The 17,796-nt window shown below is 59.7% G+C and overlaps 1 protein-coding gene across 2 annotated transcripts in view; it reads left to right on the plus strand.

Moving 5' to 3' along the window:
• FBXL18 (F-box and leucine rich repeat protein 18) overlaps nucleotides 1–14,437 on the plus strand; it is a 41,146-nt gene extending 26,709 nt beyond the window's left edge. For both annotated transcript variants that reach the window (XM_080829830.1, XM_080829831.1), the window contains exon 5: nucleotides 9,669–14,437. In XM_080829830.1, the coding sequence (XP_080685956.1) occupies nucleotides 9,669–9,825 (157 nt within the window). In that variant the 3' untranslated portion in view covers nucleotides 9,826–14,437. The remainder of the gene's footprint in view (nucleotides 1–9,668) is intronic.
• The last annotated feature ends 3,359 nt before the right edge of the window (nucleotides 14,438–17,796 follow it).

Genomic DNA, 17,796 nt, shown 5'->3' on the forward strand with positions numbered 1-17,796 from the left:
ATTTTTAAAAAATTTAATACACCGTGGATGATTTTTGTGTCGATAAGTCTGCAAATGATTATTTTAAATTTTGTTTCGTATCTGTTATATGGGTGTCATCGTGGTTTCTGGTCCGGCCATCATAGCTAACTGTGTGTATCATTGACTTCCTTCACTTTTCTTTCTTTTTTTTTTTTTTTGTAAAGATTTTTAAAAATTTTTATTTACTTGACAGAGAGAGATCACAAATAGGCAGAGAGGCAGGCAGAGAGGGGGGAAGCAGGCTCCCTGCTGAGCAGAGAGCCTGATGTGGGGCTCGATCCCAGGACCCTGGGATCATGACCTGAGCTGAAGGCAGAGGCTTTAACCCACTAAGCCACCCAGATGCCCCTCCCTTCACTTTTCAACTTGAGTTTTCTGGCTCTGGAGCCTGGGGAGAGGCCCCGGTGGTGGGCAGGGCATGCTTACCATCATGTCTGGACACTTCAGCATCCTCGTGGGGTCAAACAGAACTGATGCCTGCTAGCACTCAGTTTTCAGAGGGCTGAGTCAGATGCCGGCTGTCCTACGCCCAGGCTTGAGGGCTTTGGGATGAACTTTCGCTGTCCAGAAAGCGGGGTGTGGGGCAGGTCCTCTCCCCAGCCTCCTGTTCTCTGCCCACTGGGCTGGTGGCTGGTTTTCTCAGGTGCGGTGATGAAGATGTTGGGCCAGGTCTGCCCTTTTAGTTTCTGGGAAGAGTCGTTGGTACTCTGTCCCTCTCATTGACTTGCAGTAGGTCACCACACTTGGGGGCTCCAGCTTTGGGGAGCTGACACCTCCCTGCTGGACATGTTCTGTCCAGAGGGGCTTGGACTGGCCCATTGGCTCCCTCCTGTTGCCAAGAGCCAGCGGCCCTGCCGCTTCTCATGCCTGAAGGGTAGTTTCCTGCAGACGTGGGAACCAGCTTTGGGTTTTCCCACTGTGTACACGTGAGCCTTCTCAGAAACAGGACATCTGAGGTCACCACGCAGTACAGAGATTGTGCTGTGACGAGAGGGTCTGGAACGTCTCCCTCCCCGTGTAGGCATCACCAGCTGAGGAAGCTGCTTTGGCATTCTGATCCTCAGCACCCTTCTCAACACAGCGCTCCGGCCAGCTGATGAGACTTGGCACTGAGATGCCGGTCCCTGCTCTGAGCTTCTCTTTCTCACTCCTGGTTCTGTTCCCAAGGTGCCTGTCTGCCCACCTTGTCTGCCGGTAGCCTGCTTGCGTCCTCCCGGCCCATCCTGGTGGCCTGCTCAGGTGCAGCCCCCGCTGGCCCGAGAGCTCCCCACTCTGGCCTCTCGGACTGCACCCACCTGCCCCCTTCTTAGGACGCATAGCACACCCCGTTACGTGCTTGGCAGCCCGTCAGCCAATGAGGTTTGAGGACTGGCGTGTGAGAGCTCTGTCTTCCCAGTATCTCTGTGCTCTGAGCACAAGCCAGGTTCAGTGTTGGGCTCACCGGCGGCCTGGTACCTGAGACCAGACCCAGAGTTGGCCTTGGTTCAGTGGACTTCCTGCACCAGTCCCTCTGTCCCTGTGTTCCAGCACATGGCACAGGCCCTGGCTGTGGTGGGGCCCGCTGAGTGCCTGGTGCTGGCTGTGGGGCATGAAGGGTGTACTCTGGCCTGCTGTGCCGAGAACCCTGTGTGTGGCTGCCCTTGTGTGCTCCTCCGGCAGACTTCTTGGAGCCTCTGCTCTGGGCCCCTGCTTGGATGCTGGGGGCTATGTGAGCACCCCGTTCGCATGCTAGCACCCTGTTACTCCTCTGTTGTTCAAGCCTCTTGGAACCCCTGTGAGATACATGCCGTTAGCCCCAGTGTATAGACAGGGAAACCAGGGCTCTGGGATGTGCAGCTGAGGAGTGCAGCCTGGACCTCAGCACAGGCAGGATGGGAGGCTGTGTCCAGAGGGAAGACGGGCACCCGCCCCCTCCAGGGGGCTGTGCCAGGTGCCGCGTGGGGCTCTCCAGAGCCATTCGGGCATCTCACCCAGAGCCCTCAAGTCCTGAGGGAGGCTCTTGGGGCTGAAGAAACTTATGGGCTTGTCAGGACTGCATCCAGATCCAGGTTTCTCCTCCAGCTGTGCTGCTGGGGGCAGGGCTGAGATGCACCCCGGTGGGAGAGGCACTGGCGCCCTTTGTGCAGATATCCTCCTGGTGGCCTGTGCTGTCCACCGTTGTCTCGGGCGCGGCCGTGCCTGTGGGTCTGGGCCATCCAGCACGCCATGCAGAGGTCTTTCCTGGCTGCGAAGCAGCACCGGGTGGCTCCAGGCAGCTTGGGACCCCAGGTGGGGGACGTGCTGGCCTTCCATCCAAGTCTTGGTGCTGGGCAGGGGCCCTGGGTACTTTTCTGCGAGGTGCCCAGCAGGTGGCGCTGCGGCCCCCCCCCAGGAACCAGCGTGTCCCTGCGCAGAGCGCTTGTTTCTCTCCTGTAGGCCCGCATTCCACCGAGCGGAGAACTTGCAAAGGGAAAGGCGGGAATCTCTTCTCACTTCTCTGAGGCCTTTTTTCTTATCTCCTTCCCTGCCTCAGGCTCAGAAAATTACTGAGTGAGAGGAGCGCCTGGCCCCAGGCTGTTGTGCTGCTCCCCCTCCGCCCCGCCCCGGAGTGTGGAGATCTGGTTTATCCCCGGCAGTGACTCAGCTGCAGGGCTGCTGTGACGTCTGCAGTGCGGGCCCCTCTCTGCAGGGCCAGCATCTTCCCGTGGCCTCACGCGTCTGATCTACAAGTGGCTTTGTGTTAGGTGGTGCTGTGGTGCTCTTGTGGGTCGGCACCAAGGCCAGCAGCTCTGGTCCCGCTAGGACCTGGGTTCCCCGCCCAGCCCAGCCTCTCAGGAAGTGGCTGGCCTTAGGCAGGCTGCCTCAGTTTCCTTAGCGGGGAGGGTAGCTGGTGGCAGCGAGGTGTGTCCAGCGCCAGGGGCGGCATCCTGACAGGCATTTGTGCTCTTATTTTCTGTTCTTTGCTCTTTCAAGTTCGAAATGTTTAACCTTTGGGCCCTTCTCTGACCTCTGTGGCCTCGCCTGTGCTAGGTTTGGAGGGGTCCTTCCAATGTTCCTGTTGTCAGGTTCCTGTTGGGTCTAGAGCTGGGACAGTGCCACGGGACAGCAACACCTGTGGCTTTGGAAGCTCTCAGGGCCCCTCGTGGGAGCAAGACGAAGCTTTCCGCCTGCCGCCCTCCTGTTCCCACCCCCACTGTGAAAACACCTCAAGTTCATTGGGTCAGGTGTTCGCCCCCACTTCCCTCCTGGCCTCAGACACCCTGCCCGGAGCCAGCTTCTGTCTGTTCCATTTGCTGTCCGTCTAGAAACCCGGAGTTGTCTGTGCTGGCTGAGTGAGTACCGCACAGCCGCTCCGCCAGGCTGCCTTCCATCTGGGCCCTGGTCACACTCAGTACAGGCAGTGTCCAGGGTGGGAGCTGGGCCGCGTGGCCCTCTGCAGCGGGACTGCCCTTTGCTGCTTCCTGTGTGAGCTGCGCACTGAGCCACACCTCTGCTGTCCACGTTCCCTGGCCTGGCACCTAGTGCGGAGGGCCCTTCCCAGGGACTGTCTACCTCTCTGATTTTCTCTGATGCTGTCCTTCCTGGAAGCCGCCTGCGAGGCCTCGTGGCTCCCGGGGCTTGGGCAAGGGCAGAGTCTGCGCTCCAGTCTTCGTGGTGTTCTACGCAAAGTGACAGCAACTTGCTATGGTCTTCATGGCCTCCTGCTAAGGTCAGCCCCACCTTCTCCCTCGGATCCCAGGAGTGGGGCTCATGCCATGGCCTCTGCTCCTGCTGGCTCTGTAACTTTGAGCCGGTCATTTCCTGTCTGATCAGCTCTCCTGTCTGAAGTCGCAGCCACAGTCCCTGCCCCTCGTGCTGCCGTAACCTGGCAGTGGCGTCACTGGGCACCCTGTATGCACCCTGGTGCGTGTTACTTGGTGGTGGCGAGGCCTTCTTCTGCAGATCAGACAGCCTGGCCTCATGAGGATTGCGGACTGCTGTGGTCACCCTGCAAGGTCACGGCCCTCTGCTGCTCCTGGGATATCGTGCGGCACCCCGTGAGAATGGCAGGGGCGCTCGGGGAGCAGTCTGGGGGGCCGAAGAGACTTGTGCCCTGATGCACTCCCTGACTGTTGCTGGAATTGGCTGCATTGAGGACGAGCCGGTCCTGAAGCTTGGCCAAGGGCTCTCCAGAAGGTGCTGGCCCTCCTGGTGCCAGTGACCGCAACGGCCGTGTCCATTCCTGGTCCTTCCACACCATATGTATTTACTTGTCACTGACCTCTCTCGCTGACCCCCCTGAGGGGGCCCCGGCTCAGAGCCGTATAGCCTCCTTTTCCAGGAACGTCAGGAACCCCGTCCCTGGGTGGGAGCAGGCGCGACTTGGGTCGGACAGGCCAGACATTCCGTGCCAGTCAGAGTCAGGTCTCTGCCTCTGAGGCCCTGTGGAAATTCCTTCCCCTAGGCGTCCCGGAGTGTGTTTCTTAGCATGGGCTCGTGCTGGTGAGGAATGTGGGCCTGGGAGGCCGGCAGGCGGTTTGCTGCAAGTCCCGAGCTGCCCGAGCCCCGCGCATGGCTCCTTGGCCCTGGCCCACTGCCCTGCTCCCTGCTGGCCGGCACCTGGGCTGAGCCTCTGGGCCTGGGCCGCAATGCGGCTCTGGGCCTCTCTCTCCCATGTGCCGCTTCCTGGCCCGAAAATGCGCTCGGCTCTGTCTGTGTTTGTGTTCTGTAAGCATGTTTAGAAATGAGTAGAGTTTACAGATGGAGCGATTAATTGTTTAAGTCTGGGGAACCCTGGGAGCTCTAGAATGGAAAGTGGATTTTAAAATACAGAATTAGCGCTGTTTTATGGCCTTAATTGCTGTTACAGGGGCAGTTGAGCTCCATCGTGAATTGCATCGGCTCGCCACGTTTTTGCAGCGGGTTTCTGGGAACATTTCGTCATTCCTACCTGGAATGCCGAGCCGCATGTGACCCGGACGAGGACCAGGCCGACTGGGTTTTGCTTCTGCAGGTTCCGGGTGTGTGTGTGGGAGGGGGACCCTCGGCCTTCCCTCAGAGCCTGGAGGCTGGCGAGTTCTGGCTCCGTTTGTGCAGGAGGCCCACAGGGCTGGATCTGGCGGTGGACAGGCCTTGGGCCGGGTGCTGTGGGAGCCACAGCAGCCGCCAGCCAGTGGGGGTGGCGAGAATGTAAGGAGCCAGACTGTAGCCCCTGGCTTCTGGTCGATGATTAAATCTGGGGTCCAGTACCCCACGGTGGGCTGTGACTGCGTGGGCTAGTGGGCGGGAGACCTTTCCCACCGCAAGCAGTCCTCCTAGGGTCCTCCGTGGCCGGGAGGGCAGGATAGGTGGGCAGAAGCAGGGGTCTGGGGTGATTCCAGGCCACTCTGAGGCGGGCTCTGGGCATCCGCGGGATCGTCGGGGAGCTCGGAAGATGCTCCCTGCACTCCTCCTCCTCCCTGGCGCAGCGTCTGGGTTGTGTCCTCTTTGACAAATGTCCCCTTATCACCTCCAGGTTGTTTTCTTCCCAGCCACCGTCTGCCTTTCTGCTCGAAGGCCATCATCACGGCCTGAGTGGCTCTTCACACTGGTCTTACTGCTTTGGCTTTTCTGTAAGACCTTTATCTTGTGGGGAGGAGGCTGTCGGCTTCAGTGTTGTTTCTCGTTTCTCTGGCAAAGAAGCACACCCAGCAGGTGTTTTGTAGCTGATTGAACCGGTTCTGCCTCTGGCCCGCTTCCCAGCCTGCCCCTCCAAGACCCCTTTCTAGTTCCGTGACACCCGCAGGCCTTGAAGTCCCGGGTTCCCACCCTCGCTGTGGAGTTGGGCCCAGACTGGTTCTGGCACGGTGACCAGAGGACATGCCTTTACTGAGCCCCCATGTCGTCTGCTTGTGGTGGTGATGAGCATGGCGCTCAGGCTGCTTCTGTCGGCTTCTCTGAAAGGGCAGCAGGCAGCTGCAAGGTGCACTTGCGAGATGAAGGTGCCCTAGGAGATCGGGGGGGGGGGTGTCTTTTCCCAGCCATGCTCCGTCTTGATTGCTCCGGAACCACGTTCTCTTGATCCAGTTATGGTGGGTGGGTCAGGTGGCTTCTCACTGTGGCCCGTAAGAGGTGTCTGAGTTTGTTGAAGGCTTGTCTTTTGAGGTATTAAAAGTGTTCATACATTTTGACCCAGTAACCCTATTTCTGGGATTTATTTCTGAGGATATAGTTCAAGATGCAGAAATAATTACACTCCCTTACATGATGTTTATCAGTATAATAGTGGAGAGAAGCCTCCACATGTGTCCACAGGGGAGAGTGCCTGAGTGGGAGTGCTGCCCCGAGGGCCGAGCGGGAGGTCCGGGGAAGCCTGCCCAAGGCCAGCCAGTGCTGGGTTCCCTGTCTCTGTCAGGCCCAGGGGGACACATTGTTTGTTTAACGGAAAGATGTCAAGGACTGGAAGGAAGTGCAACAAACCTGACTCCCATTGTGTATGTTTCGATCCCTTGCCTAAGCCACGTCCAGAACCAGCGTGTTCTGTACCTCAGGCTAACATGTGATAGCGGAACACGGATGACGAGGCGGGCAGAATGGGCGGCTGGCCCAGCTGCGGCGGGGCAGGGCCTCTCTCCCTGGGAGCAGGGGTCCTGCTCTGCATTCCTGCACACATTTCCAGCCACATTTACTCTTTTTTTTTTTTAAAGATTTTATTTATTTGTCAGAGAGAGCACGCGCACACACAAGCAGGCAGAGCGGCAGGCAGAGGTGGAGAGAGAAGCAGGCTCCCTGCCAAGCAAGGAGCCCAATGTGGGGCTCGATCCCAGAACCCTGGCATCATGACCTGAGCCGAAGGCAGCGGCTTAACCAACTGAGCCACCCAGGCGCCCCTTGCTTTTTATTTCTTATTTTTTTTAAAGATTTTGAAAAGGTATTTATTTGAGAGATAGAGTGAGTGAACACAGTGGGAGCTGGGCAGGGAGCCCGGTGCAGGACTCAGTCCCGGGACCCCGAGATCATGACTGGAGCCGAAGGCAGACGCTTCACCGACTGAGCCACCCAGGCGCCCCTGTCATATTTTCTCTTGAAACAAAACAGTAATTTAGAAACAAACAAAACTTTTCTGCTCCCAGGAGTGTTCAGAGGAGGTATTTGGGGTCCTGAGATTTTGGGATAGGTGACGGTGCACGTCAAACGCCCGTGGTAAGTTGGCAACAGCTCAGGGAGAGATTTTTCTCCGATGTGGCTCTTTCCCGTGCAGCCGTTACAAATGGCAGAGCGGAGGCATAGTTTAACTTCTCTTAATTGCTGTCCTCAGGCACTCCAGGAAGACATGCCTTCTGCCCCGTCCGTGGAGACCCCTGGTGGACCTGCTTCTTGTGGGGTCTCCTCCCTGCCTCTGCGGTCAGCTCTCGCTGCCTCTGGTGGGAGCCCGGCAGCCGAGCTTGCAGGTTCCGGGTTTTAGAAGGAGCGAGCAGGCCCCTGTGCGTGGGGCTCGCCTGCTCCTCGGTGAGGTCCACGGCTGGCAGTTCCAGGAAGGCCGGGGTGCCTGCCTTGTGCTCTGCCCGACGCATATCCTACGCCTGCATTGCTGCCCAGGACAGCGGGAGGGGTAGATGAGCCTGAGAAGCATGATAGGAGACCTCGTCAAAGTGCCTCAGGCTGGGGCCTTGGGGGTGAGCCTGTGAACCTCCTACACCTGGCTCTTGTCCTCTGAACTCGCTGCAGCCTTTGAGTGTTTACCTTAGCAATGCCGTTGGCCCTGGTCAGGGGAGAGTTCCTGAGAGATGACCCGTCCTGCTGCCAGTCACTAGCCTGCAATGGCTTCTAAACATGGGTAGCTGTAAGTTTTATTTCATTGGGGCTGTTTACTTAAATCTCAAACTATATTCCAGTCATGCAGAAGCACACCGTTAACACGTTCCTAAGTTAGGAGGCAGGATACACCCGCTGCCCACCCAGCCAGGAACTCGCTTCCACCTGCCTGGCTTCCCTCCCCCAGGGAGCCCCAGCCCTGCACTTGGATGTGAATGAGAGCTATCTTCCCACTTGTCACCGCTTCTCCCTCTGCTTCTGGCGAGGCCCACCTAGCTGTGTGATGTCTCCGGTGATGCTGCTGGCCGTCGGGCCGTGGGAGCCGTGAGGCCTTAGCCGAGAGGGCGCAGGCTTCTGGAAGCCCAGGGAGGGATTTTGCAAAGAAAACGGCTGTGAGTGTGCTCTGGGAGCTTAGTCCGGGTCCAGGTGGGTCCAGGTGTGAACGGACAGCAAGCAGGAGGTGGGGTTGAACTGTGGTGGGGGCACCTGCACTCATTGCCCCGGGGGACCTTGTGCGCGGTCCTGAGCGCTGTTGGCCTGGCTCCTCGGCCCCCTGGCCCGCCGCCACCTGGAGCCGCCTGGGGCTGCACGCAGGGAGCCGAGGCAGGCGTTCCTGGCTTCGGGTGAGAAATCAGTTCCCCTTTAGCATCTTGACAGCAGCTTGTGAGGAGCCTGGGGTGGCGCTCGCCTCTGGAAGGGCGGGCAGCAGAGGAGTCTTTGCACGCACGTCCCACATCCGAGAATATTTGGTTTCAAGTAAATCACACAGCAGGTTTGCAGGCAAGGACTTGCCTGCGAGGTTTCTGGTCATAGACGCTGCTGCCCGCGAGCAGAGCACTGAGCTCAGAACTGGGAGGTATTTCCTTGGCGCCTTTATTGCCAAAACATCTAGCTCTATGAGTACCTTTTTGGCATTTACAAGTGTCATAAATCCATCTGGGCCTCCGCTAGAGGCCACAGGGTGGGCCGGGGCTGCGGCTTCCTCATCCCTTCCGGGGGGCGTGGGGCTGGAAGGAGCTTGCCTTAGTTTTGGCAAATGCCCAGGTTCCTTATTCTATGGCCACCTTCCCATCTCTTGTCCTTTGAGACCATGGGACAGAAGTTACCCTGGGGGCTGGACGTCTTCTGTTGCGCTCTGGGAACCCGTGTGTCTCCCTCTTCCTGGAGCCCCTGCAGCTGGCGCTTCTGTTTCGTCTCTTGGCCTCTGCACGGGGTGGGCGGCAACACACTGAAACCTGCCACCCATCACCTGAGGGGCTGTGGTCAGGGCATCCCCTTCCCAGGCTGTCCCTGCAGGGCCCTGGGGAGGGTGACCGGAGATGCTCCATGGCCACCGTACGCTTCTGTGCTGCATCAGGGGCTGCTTTTCCCCTGTGGGGTGGGGAGGATGGGGAGGTTGGCAGCCTCTTGTCACGAGTTGGGATGAAGGCTCGAGGCTCCCAGCAGCACCTGGCGGTTACTGCCTCGCCCGACTTGGGAGTTGGTGCCCCTTGAGGGTGGCCTCTGGCCACGCAGTTTTGGCTGCCTGTCCCCTCCCTCCACCTCTTGAGGGTGTTGTCCTGGCTGCGGGGCCTCGGGTGCCCAGAGGCGTGGCTTCGCGTGGCTTGGGTGGCTCCCAGGAGGCCCTGCTGGGCAGGAATGCTGTGGCCTGTTCCGACAGGCTGTCCTCCAGCTCTCTGTCTCCCTGGGCGGGTGGCCTCCCGACAGCTGTCTCCCGATGGCTGCCTGCCCCATGTCCCCGAGAAGCGGCCCCTCCCTGCCTCTCCTGGAGTTTGGTGTGTGGGGCCCGCAGGCGCATTTCTGCCAGGGGGCCAGGCTGGGGCGGCCTTGCCCGCTGCGGGCAGCTCCTCTCTCCACACCGCCAGGGCCCCGCTAACGGCTTGCCTCTGGTTCAGTTTCCAGGCCGAGCGGCCCGCGCTGAATGTCGTCATCTTCCCTCTGCTCCACGAGGGCCTGACCAATGTCATCCGGGACGTCCCCATGGTGCACCTGGATGAGATCACCTTATTTAAAAGCAGAGTGGCTGAGGAGCCCCCGAACCTGTGGTGGTGACAGGGACAGCTGGTGCTGGGCGAAGCTGCTTCCGGCAGCCGAGCCTCCCGCCCGCTGCTGTCGCCTCCGCCAGTCTCCTGGGCCTGGAAGCAGGACTGCCCTGCCGGGCGTGTGGCCTGGCTACCGCTGCTCACCGCCTGCCCGTGCTGGACTCCGGGGCCCGCTGGGTCCCAAGAGGAAGGATGCCCCCTCTGCCCAGCCATCCTGCACACGTGTCATCTCCCAGGGCCTCCCGAAGCTTCCTGTTGCTTTCTCTCGGCGCTCAGTGAAGCTTGGGTCTCATCTGTGCGGAGCATGAGGAGGATGAGGAGGAAGAGCCGGCTGTCAGGGTGACCTGCGGGGCCCGGCGTGGGTGTTCCTGAACTGAGACTCGCAGCCTCGTGGAGCGCTGACTCCTCAGGGTCCCTTACCGGGTCCCCAGAGCAGCACGGGCCGCCAGTGCCGTCCCCCGCCGCTACTTCCACCCTCCACAGGGTGTCGTGTGTTTCTGGCTACCTGCATCAGGCTCTGGAGGGGTGGCCTCGTGGGGGTGACTGTGTGTGTGGGGGTGGACGCGCTCCCGCGGTGACACGAGGGTACGGCTGGTAATCGCGTGCCAAAGTGGCCCTTCCTTCGGGTCAGCTAGGAGCACGATGCAGTGGGCAGCTTCAGATTTGGGGCTCTCCTTCCCAGGAAGACACATTTTAACCCAATTGTGTGTCCACCGGATTTCCAGCCAGATGGCGTCAGACAAGTTCCAGGCCGCTGGCTGGGCAGGGACCCCTGTGGGGCTGGGACTGTGGGGCGAGGCCTGGGGCAGGCCTGCCGTCCAGCCAGCACGGCACTCAGCTTTAGGACCCTCTCTCCATGAAGATCTGTGTTTCTGGGGAACTACATACCTGGCTTCAAGACACTTGAAACATTAAAACTTAGAAAGGACATTTAAAGCCAGAGTAGTGATCCAACTATCCCATTTCCTAGAGCTTTATTTAGCACTTTAAAAATTTCAGTGCAGCTAATGCAAAAATGGGGAGTGACCTCCCAGTGTCCAAGGCCTCTTTCCCTGTGCTGAGCCCACTGCCTTCTCTACCGCACGACTCTGCCCAGCGCTGGCGGCTCCTTGGCTCGTGGCTTCCGAGGGGCTGGGATCGGGTTCCTTCCACCCCAGGTCCAGGCCTGATCGCTCTCGGTGATGCTCCTGGAGGCCTGTGGGGGATGCTGGGCACTGTTCGTGGCTTCCAGCCAGGGGCACGTCAGTCCTGCAGAGGCTGCCTCCCCGGGACCCCCAGCCTCCATCTCCCTCTGGGTTGGGGGCACAGGGCCCAGCGGGCCCTGCTCACGCTGCTGGTGCCCATCTTGGCTGGCATCTCCTCTGGGGCCCCCAGCCAGCCATCTTCCCACTTTGTGTCTGTGGTGACTGTTCCCCTCCTCCCATTCCATGTAGCGTGTCCTGTAGCTTACCTACTAAAAGAACAAGTCCGTGGCCACGGGGCTTTTCACTTGCCTTTCCTTCCCTGGGTTCTTGAGGGACGGGTAGTTCAGCAGCCCCAACCCTGAGGGGCTGAGGGGGCCCAGGAAGCCAGACAGAGCTGCAGGAATCACACAGTCCCGGGGTCAGGGCCCTGGGAGGAACAGTCTGTCTGGCAGTCCCTGCCCATCCCAGGGGCTCTGCTCTGCCCTCCCGTCCCTCCTCCTGTCTGAGTGGATGGGGTCTATACGGGTGGCATGGGGTGAGTCTCCCCGCTCCTTCTCCCTGCCCCGGGCTGTGGCCAGCTCTTCTTTGCAGCCTGAACAGAGGGACTGGTCTGCAGGCTGCCCACAGGTGAATGCCTATGGCCTTCACCTTAGAAGTCCTGGTGTGGTCTGGGAGCCCTGCCTGGCCTTGGAGGCTGACGGACGGGCTGTCCTGGGCCCCAGAGAGATGGGGCTGAAGTCCCTGTAGGGCCCCATGGCTGCAGATGAGGGTGTGAGAATTGGCAGGCACACCTCCCCTCCCCAGTTTTGGGCTGTTTCATGTGGTTCCCAGAGAACCCCCCCAGGCAAGGGTGGTCAGGAAGGGGCTGGTATGGGGGCTGACCGCTTCTGACCCTCAGAGCAAGCGTGTGGCTGGTGGCAGCCTGACCGGCAGGGCCGAGGTACACAGGACCCTAGGTGGCTCTGGGTGCCCTTCTCTCCTCCAGAGCAGCCCGGGCTCTGGCTGGAGAGTGAGCTTCCCCCCAGGCTGCGATGGTGTGTTCATGCACTCGCCTGGGCAGCCTGTTTGCATGAGCGAGCGGGCTTAACCAGCAGCATCACTGATGCCACCAAACAGGGCTGGGAGGGGCCCATCACCGAGGCTGAGCCGGCGAGGGGGCGGGGGTGTCGTGCAGAGCCACCCCCGCACAGCAGACCTTGTATTCTTAGCGTCCCCATCCCGCTCCTAGAGCAAGAGCTTCCGCCACTCCTGCCCCGAGACGGGACTCAGCAGATGTTAATACTGAGCTGTTTCTCGCTAAGTGCTATTTTGGCAGCCGTGTTAATTGCAATTTATATTCTGCAGCATTTTATGCTGGGAAAAGAACCCACCCTAATGGTCCCCAATTGGCAGAACTGGGCTGTTAAGTGCGGACCATATGCTGCCTGCCGAGAGGGGCCTGGTCAGCACTGCTGGCTGCGCGTGTGCGTACATCCACGTGCACACGCGTGTAAGTGTGGTCTGCTTCATGCACGTGCACGGTGTGCATGCGCATGTGTGTGCATGCACGTTTCCACACATGATCACTTGTGTGCGTGTACGAGGGAGAGAGAAGAGCCTGGGGCAGGTGGGCAGGATGAGGAGGAAGGAGAGGAGAGATCAAGGTGTTTATCCCTTCGTTAAGATCGAAGCTGCCTGCGCCCCCAAGGCTGCTCCTCCCGCCTGAGACCCCTCTGCCCTCGACCCCGTGGCTGGTCTTCCCCTGCCCTCCCTGGGTGGCCTGGGGTGTTGGCTGCCACACCTCCATACAGCCTGGTCAGAGGGGCTGACGGTGCTCCCCCAGGGACGCCCCTGGAGCCTGCAGAGACCGGAGGCCTGCAGCTTCCCTGTCTGTGGCTTTTCATTCTCACGGGCAAGGATGTTTACTTCCTAGCTCAAGGAGGCTGCCTTAAGGACACCTCACTCTGGCATATGCCCGGGGGGCGGATCCTATCCCCCCTGCCTGTCAGCTGTCCTCTGAGCCCCTATGTCCTACACCAGGCTGGAGGGCGTGCTGCTCAGGCCCGTGGCTGGGGCCCAGGATGGGCTCTGGGATGACCCCCCACACATACACACACCTCGGGCAGCTCTGCAAGGCTGGGTGTTGGGGGCAAGCTTCCCTTGACTGCCCCTGTGCCAGGACCCACAGCTGCAGGCCACTTGGCTGAGGGGATGAAGCTTGGCGGAGACCTGGCTGGGGGAGCAGGGCCGCAGGAGCCGCTGGACCCGGATGTCTGTTGGCCCTCAAGGGTCTGAAACCAGCCTGTGCCATCCTGGTTGTGCCAGCGGCCCTCCCCGAGTCTGTGCCAAGAAGGCAACGATCCTGCAGCCTCCCCCTGCCAACCTTGTTAGAAGGGGACCCCACCGGGGACCCACTTTCATGACCTCTTCCGGGGGCATGGGGGCAGCGGGCAGCCTCCTGCTCCGTCTAGCCCTCGTTGTCTGCTTCTGGAGGGCGTGAGAGTTGCTGAGGCCTCGTGAGGAAGAGTAATAAGGAATGAGAAGCTTGTGAACGAGGATAATGCCATGTGGCTGATGATGGCAGATTTCAGCGGAGATCCCGGATTGCGGATGGAGACGTGGAAGGGGGCACTGGTGGACAGTTCCCTTGGCCTTGGCCCTGAGCCTCCTCCCCCACACTTTGACAGGAGGGGACGGGATTGCGAGGCAGGAGCTTGGGTGCTCTTGAGGTGTTCGTGCTGGGGATGCGGGATTCTCGCCGGGAGTCTCTAAGGTCACTGACACAGGCTGGATGGTGTCACCCGAACGTCTAAATTACTTTCTAGAGCTGTTTCAGAAACATGGGGGGGCGGGAGGGGAGCTTGCATTCATGTCACGGGGGCTGGGCACCTGCTGCACTCTGCTCCGGGCCAGCCGGCAGGGGAATAGGGGAGACCCAGGGCTGCTCGTGGCCGTGAGGTCCAAGAGCTGCGTTCACTGCCTGGGAGAGGCTCGGTTTGCAGCAGAAGTGGCTGCTCGGCTAAAGCTGGCGAGGCGATGGTTTTCTGTGGAGTCTTCACGGTGTGGGCTGGAGGTTCCTCTGCCGTGCTCACCGGAGCAGGCTGGTGGGCGGGCTGCAGTGCGAGAGGCAGGAGTGGCGGCCACGTGACGGCTGTGGTGCAGGGGGTTGTCCGGCCCTGGCCCTGGCCCCCCTCGACCACTGCCCGTCTGTATGTGGCCGACCAGAAGCGGTTGAGCTCAGCATGTTTTTAAAGGAAGGGGGGTGAGTTGGCCAGGGGGCTCACGGTATGTGGTGACCAGGTGCTAAGTGACCAAATACGTGTCACCTGCCTTTCCACACAGACCTTCTTTTCTGTCTGGTGATGCCCACTCCTGAATTTTGTTTTCAAATGACATTTTGAATGGGTATTTTCATGTAAATTTGTGGCATGTGGAAAGTTTCAAATAAAGTGGACTTGATTCAGAAAACCAGGTGGCCTTGCTGTCCTTCCAGAAGGGACACTCCCTGCCCTTCCCCCTGTGACCCTCTCTAGCCCTGGGGCGGGAGGCAAGATCGGGGGTGGGGGCACTCATCGCCCATGGCTGTTCCGACATTGGGGTTATTACTTGCTTGCAGATGTGAGACCCAGGAGGGGATCTGGAGGCAGCTGCTGGGTCAGCCTTTGCGGACCAGGGAGGGAGGCTGTGGGCTTCTGGAGCACAGTTGCACAGGTGTGCTGCTGCCACCATTGCCCAGCTCCAGAAAGTTCCATCCCTGTACTCCGAGACGCTGTTCCCATGACACAGTGACTCCCACCCCCTCCCCAGCCCCCGGCACCACCATCTCCTCTCTCTGCACCTGATGGCCCCGGGAACCCCAAAGGAGTGGACTGGGCTCTGGGAAGGGACTCTGGCTGCAGGGTGGAGAGGGGAGAAGGTGGCAGCTGAACCAGAGGGAGCGGGGTAGGTGGGCAGGTGTCCAGGCAGGAGCGGGGACCTGGAGTCGGGAGGGGCGGGGGCTCCAGGGTGCTGTGGGACAGAGGGACAAGGGCAGAGGCTGTCAGGTGGGCCGAAGAGGGCTCAGCTATCCCTTCTGAGCTCCCCCCACCCCGTCCTCCAGAGGAGAGTCGCCTGAGGCAAATGCCAATTACGGGGGCCAGGGGCCTCCATCGTTCCTGACGGTCCGAGCCAGTCGCCCAGCTTGGCATGCACCTACCCACAGGACTCCCCACGATGGTCTGCTTCTGCCCAGAGCCACTGAGAAGCTGAGGAGACAGAGCCCAGGGGCCAGCAGTGATCTGCCCAGGACGGACAGGACTGATCCACTGTGCTGCTAGTGCCAGATTGGATAGTGGGAGCACAGGAGCGAGAAGTCCCAGTGACCCGTGCTTCAGACACCACTGTGACCTGTGGTCAGGGTGACAGGTAAGTGGTGGGGGGACGCAGCCAGGGCTGGGAAACCACAGGAAAAGGCCACTGCTGCTGTTCTACAAGCCACCCCCTACATCACGGTGTGGACGAGCAAGTGGAAGATGCTCCTGGCTTCCAGGGGGCAGGTGTTTGGACTGGGCACAGCGTGGTGTCTTGCCTCAGCTCCCTGGTATGTAGAGCCTCTTCTGGGGGCTGGAATCTTCTGGAAGTGTCTTCACTCAGGTGACGGTGGTTGGTGCTAGCTCTCCACCAGGACCTTAGCCAGGCCTACAGCCGGAATGCCTATGGGTGGCCTCTCCCGTGGTCTGTCCATGTGGCCTAGTTGGGTCTCCTCAGAGCATGGTGACTGTGTCTCAGGAAAACCCCGGGGATATGCCTTAGCCTTGGATGTCCCATAGTGTCCCCTCCACACATTGGATTGATTGAGAAAGTCGCAGGTCAGCCACGTTAAAGGAAAGGGGACACAGGCCTGCTCGACCCCCACTCCCAGCCCCCCTGGGGGTCCTGTCGAGGGAGGTCCCACTGTGGAGAGTGCGTGGAATGGGAATTAGCACTCTGGCGTTTTTAGCAAGTGCCTCGCGGTCAGAGAGAAGCCCCTGCACACGGGGTAATGCGAAGGGCCCGGCACTGCGCCCGAAAGGCCAGGCCGCGCACTTGGCGTTGACTTGGAATTGACTGGGAGGCAGCCTGGCCTTTGTCGATAGGCTGAGCCTCCAAGAAAGCTGTTCTTTGTGGCGGAGATGACAGCGCGGGGTCCTGTGTGCAGAGGGTCTGTGTTAGAAGCCCCGACAGCAGGCAGTCGAGGCTGGAGGCGGGGGAGGGAGGGCGAGGATGACAAGCTTGGACTGTCGCCAGGCGCCTTGCGTAGGACTTATTTGTCACCAGCTCACTCCTCCTGGCAGTGGAGGAAAGCGTCGCAGAACCCTGACCTTGCAGAGCTGAGGGCCTCCTGGGAGCTCCTGGGCCGCGCTTGGCCCTGCAGCGGTCGGGCGGCGAGTGAGTGAGCCACTGAGTGTGTCTCCCACTGCAGAGCCCAGGCCAGAGGTCGCTGGTGTCACCGAAGCTACTTTCCCTCGGACCTTTCCTGTCTGGAGCCGTAGGTATGAGGTTGCTGGGAGCGACTGCAGCCCCTTGTACCCAGCTTTGGAGACCCTACCCAGCGCCGCACACAGTCCTCGGCGAAGCCCTGAGGACCACCCACCCCAGTGACGAAGGGGATGGGGTCCTGCAGGGGGGGCGCAGCCTGGGAAGCCCCCCGGCCTGCAGATTCCTGCCCTCCCTCCCCCCACAGCCCCACCCGCTCCTGCTTCCACAAACCCTCATGAGCGCACGCTCGGATTCACACAGACACACACACACACACACACACACACACACGAGCACACACTCACTGGCTCGCACGCGTTCCCTCGCACGCAGATAATCCCCACATTGTACACATGCTCACACGCGCACACGCATTCCTACACACATACCCTCGCATACCTGCGTCACAACCACGGTGCACACCCGCACCCCCAGCGGTCACACTCTACGTGTTCACACCAGCCCTCAACACCCACCCCCGCACACGCTTCACACCCACGCGCTTACACATTCCCATTCACGCCCCCACACTACTACTGTGGGCACGTACACTCGCACTCACGCTTGCACGAAGGACTGGGTTACTTTGACACCCCAGTTACTGAATACAACCAGTTCAATTCAAGGTAAACTTTTCTAATATGTTTATCGCAGAAAATCGGACGATTTCAGAGAAGTAGAGCAAAGGGGAAGGGCAGTGGCCCACATTCTCGGCAGCCGCCGCGAGCTTCTGTTGATATTTTAGTTAATGTCCTTGGAGTCCCCAATCCGTGCTTTTAAAAAATGTCCTTTGGTTGCGCTCATCCCGCTTGTGAGTGAAAAGCAGGATCCTGACGATAAAAGGATCCTGTGTCCTTCCCGGCTCATCAGGCTAACGATGCGGTTCGCTGTCACACGGACGCTGGTCCCCCGTCGTTGGACAATTAGGTTGTCTCTAATTAGCCACTCTTCCAGAGAAAGCCGCTCTGATACCCTTGTGCTGGAGCGTTTTTTCTATATTTAGAATTCTTTCCTTAGGAGAGAGTCTCGTTAGTGAAATTTCTGGGTCTACGTATGAATTTTTTAAGGTTGGGAGGTGCCTTTAGGGGGCTGTGGAAGTGGAGTGGTATTTTGGGGTGTGGGCTGAGCCTCTTTCTACAGGATGATCTGGCTCGCATGTCATTCCCTGGCTTCGGAGCTCCGAGGTCACCTCCCAGTTGCCAAGTTCCCTGATTCCAAATGAACTAATTACCCGGGACGTTGATGATTATCAAAGCATGCGAAGTAGCAAATGCAGAGAAAACTGAAATGAATTAATGTCAGAGGATGTCAATCCTACCAAA

Source organism: Martes martes (genome assembly GCF_963455335.1).
Source record: "Martes martes genome assembly, chromosome: 18".
In the NCBI taxonomy this organism is placed as follows: domain Eukaryota; kingdom Metazoa; phylum Chordata; class Mammalia; order Carnivora; family Mustelidae; genus Martes; species Martes martes.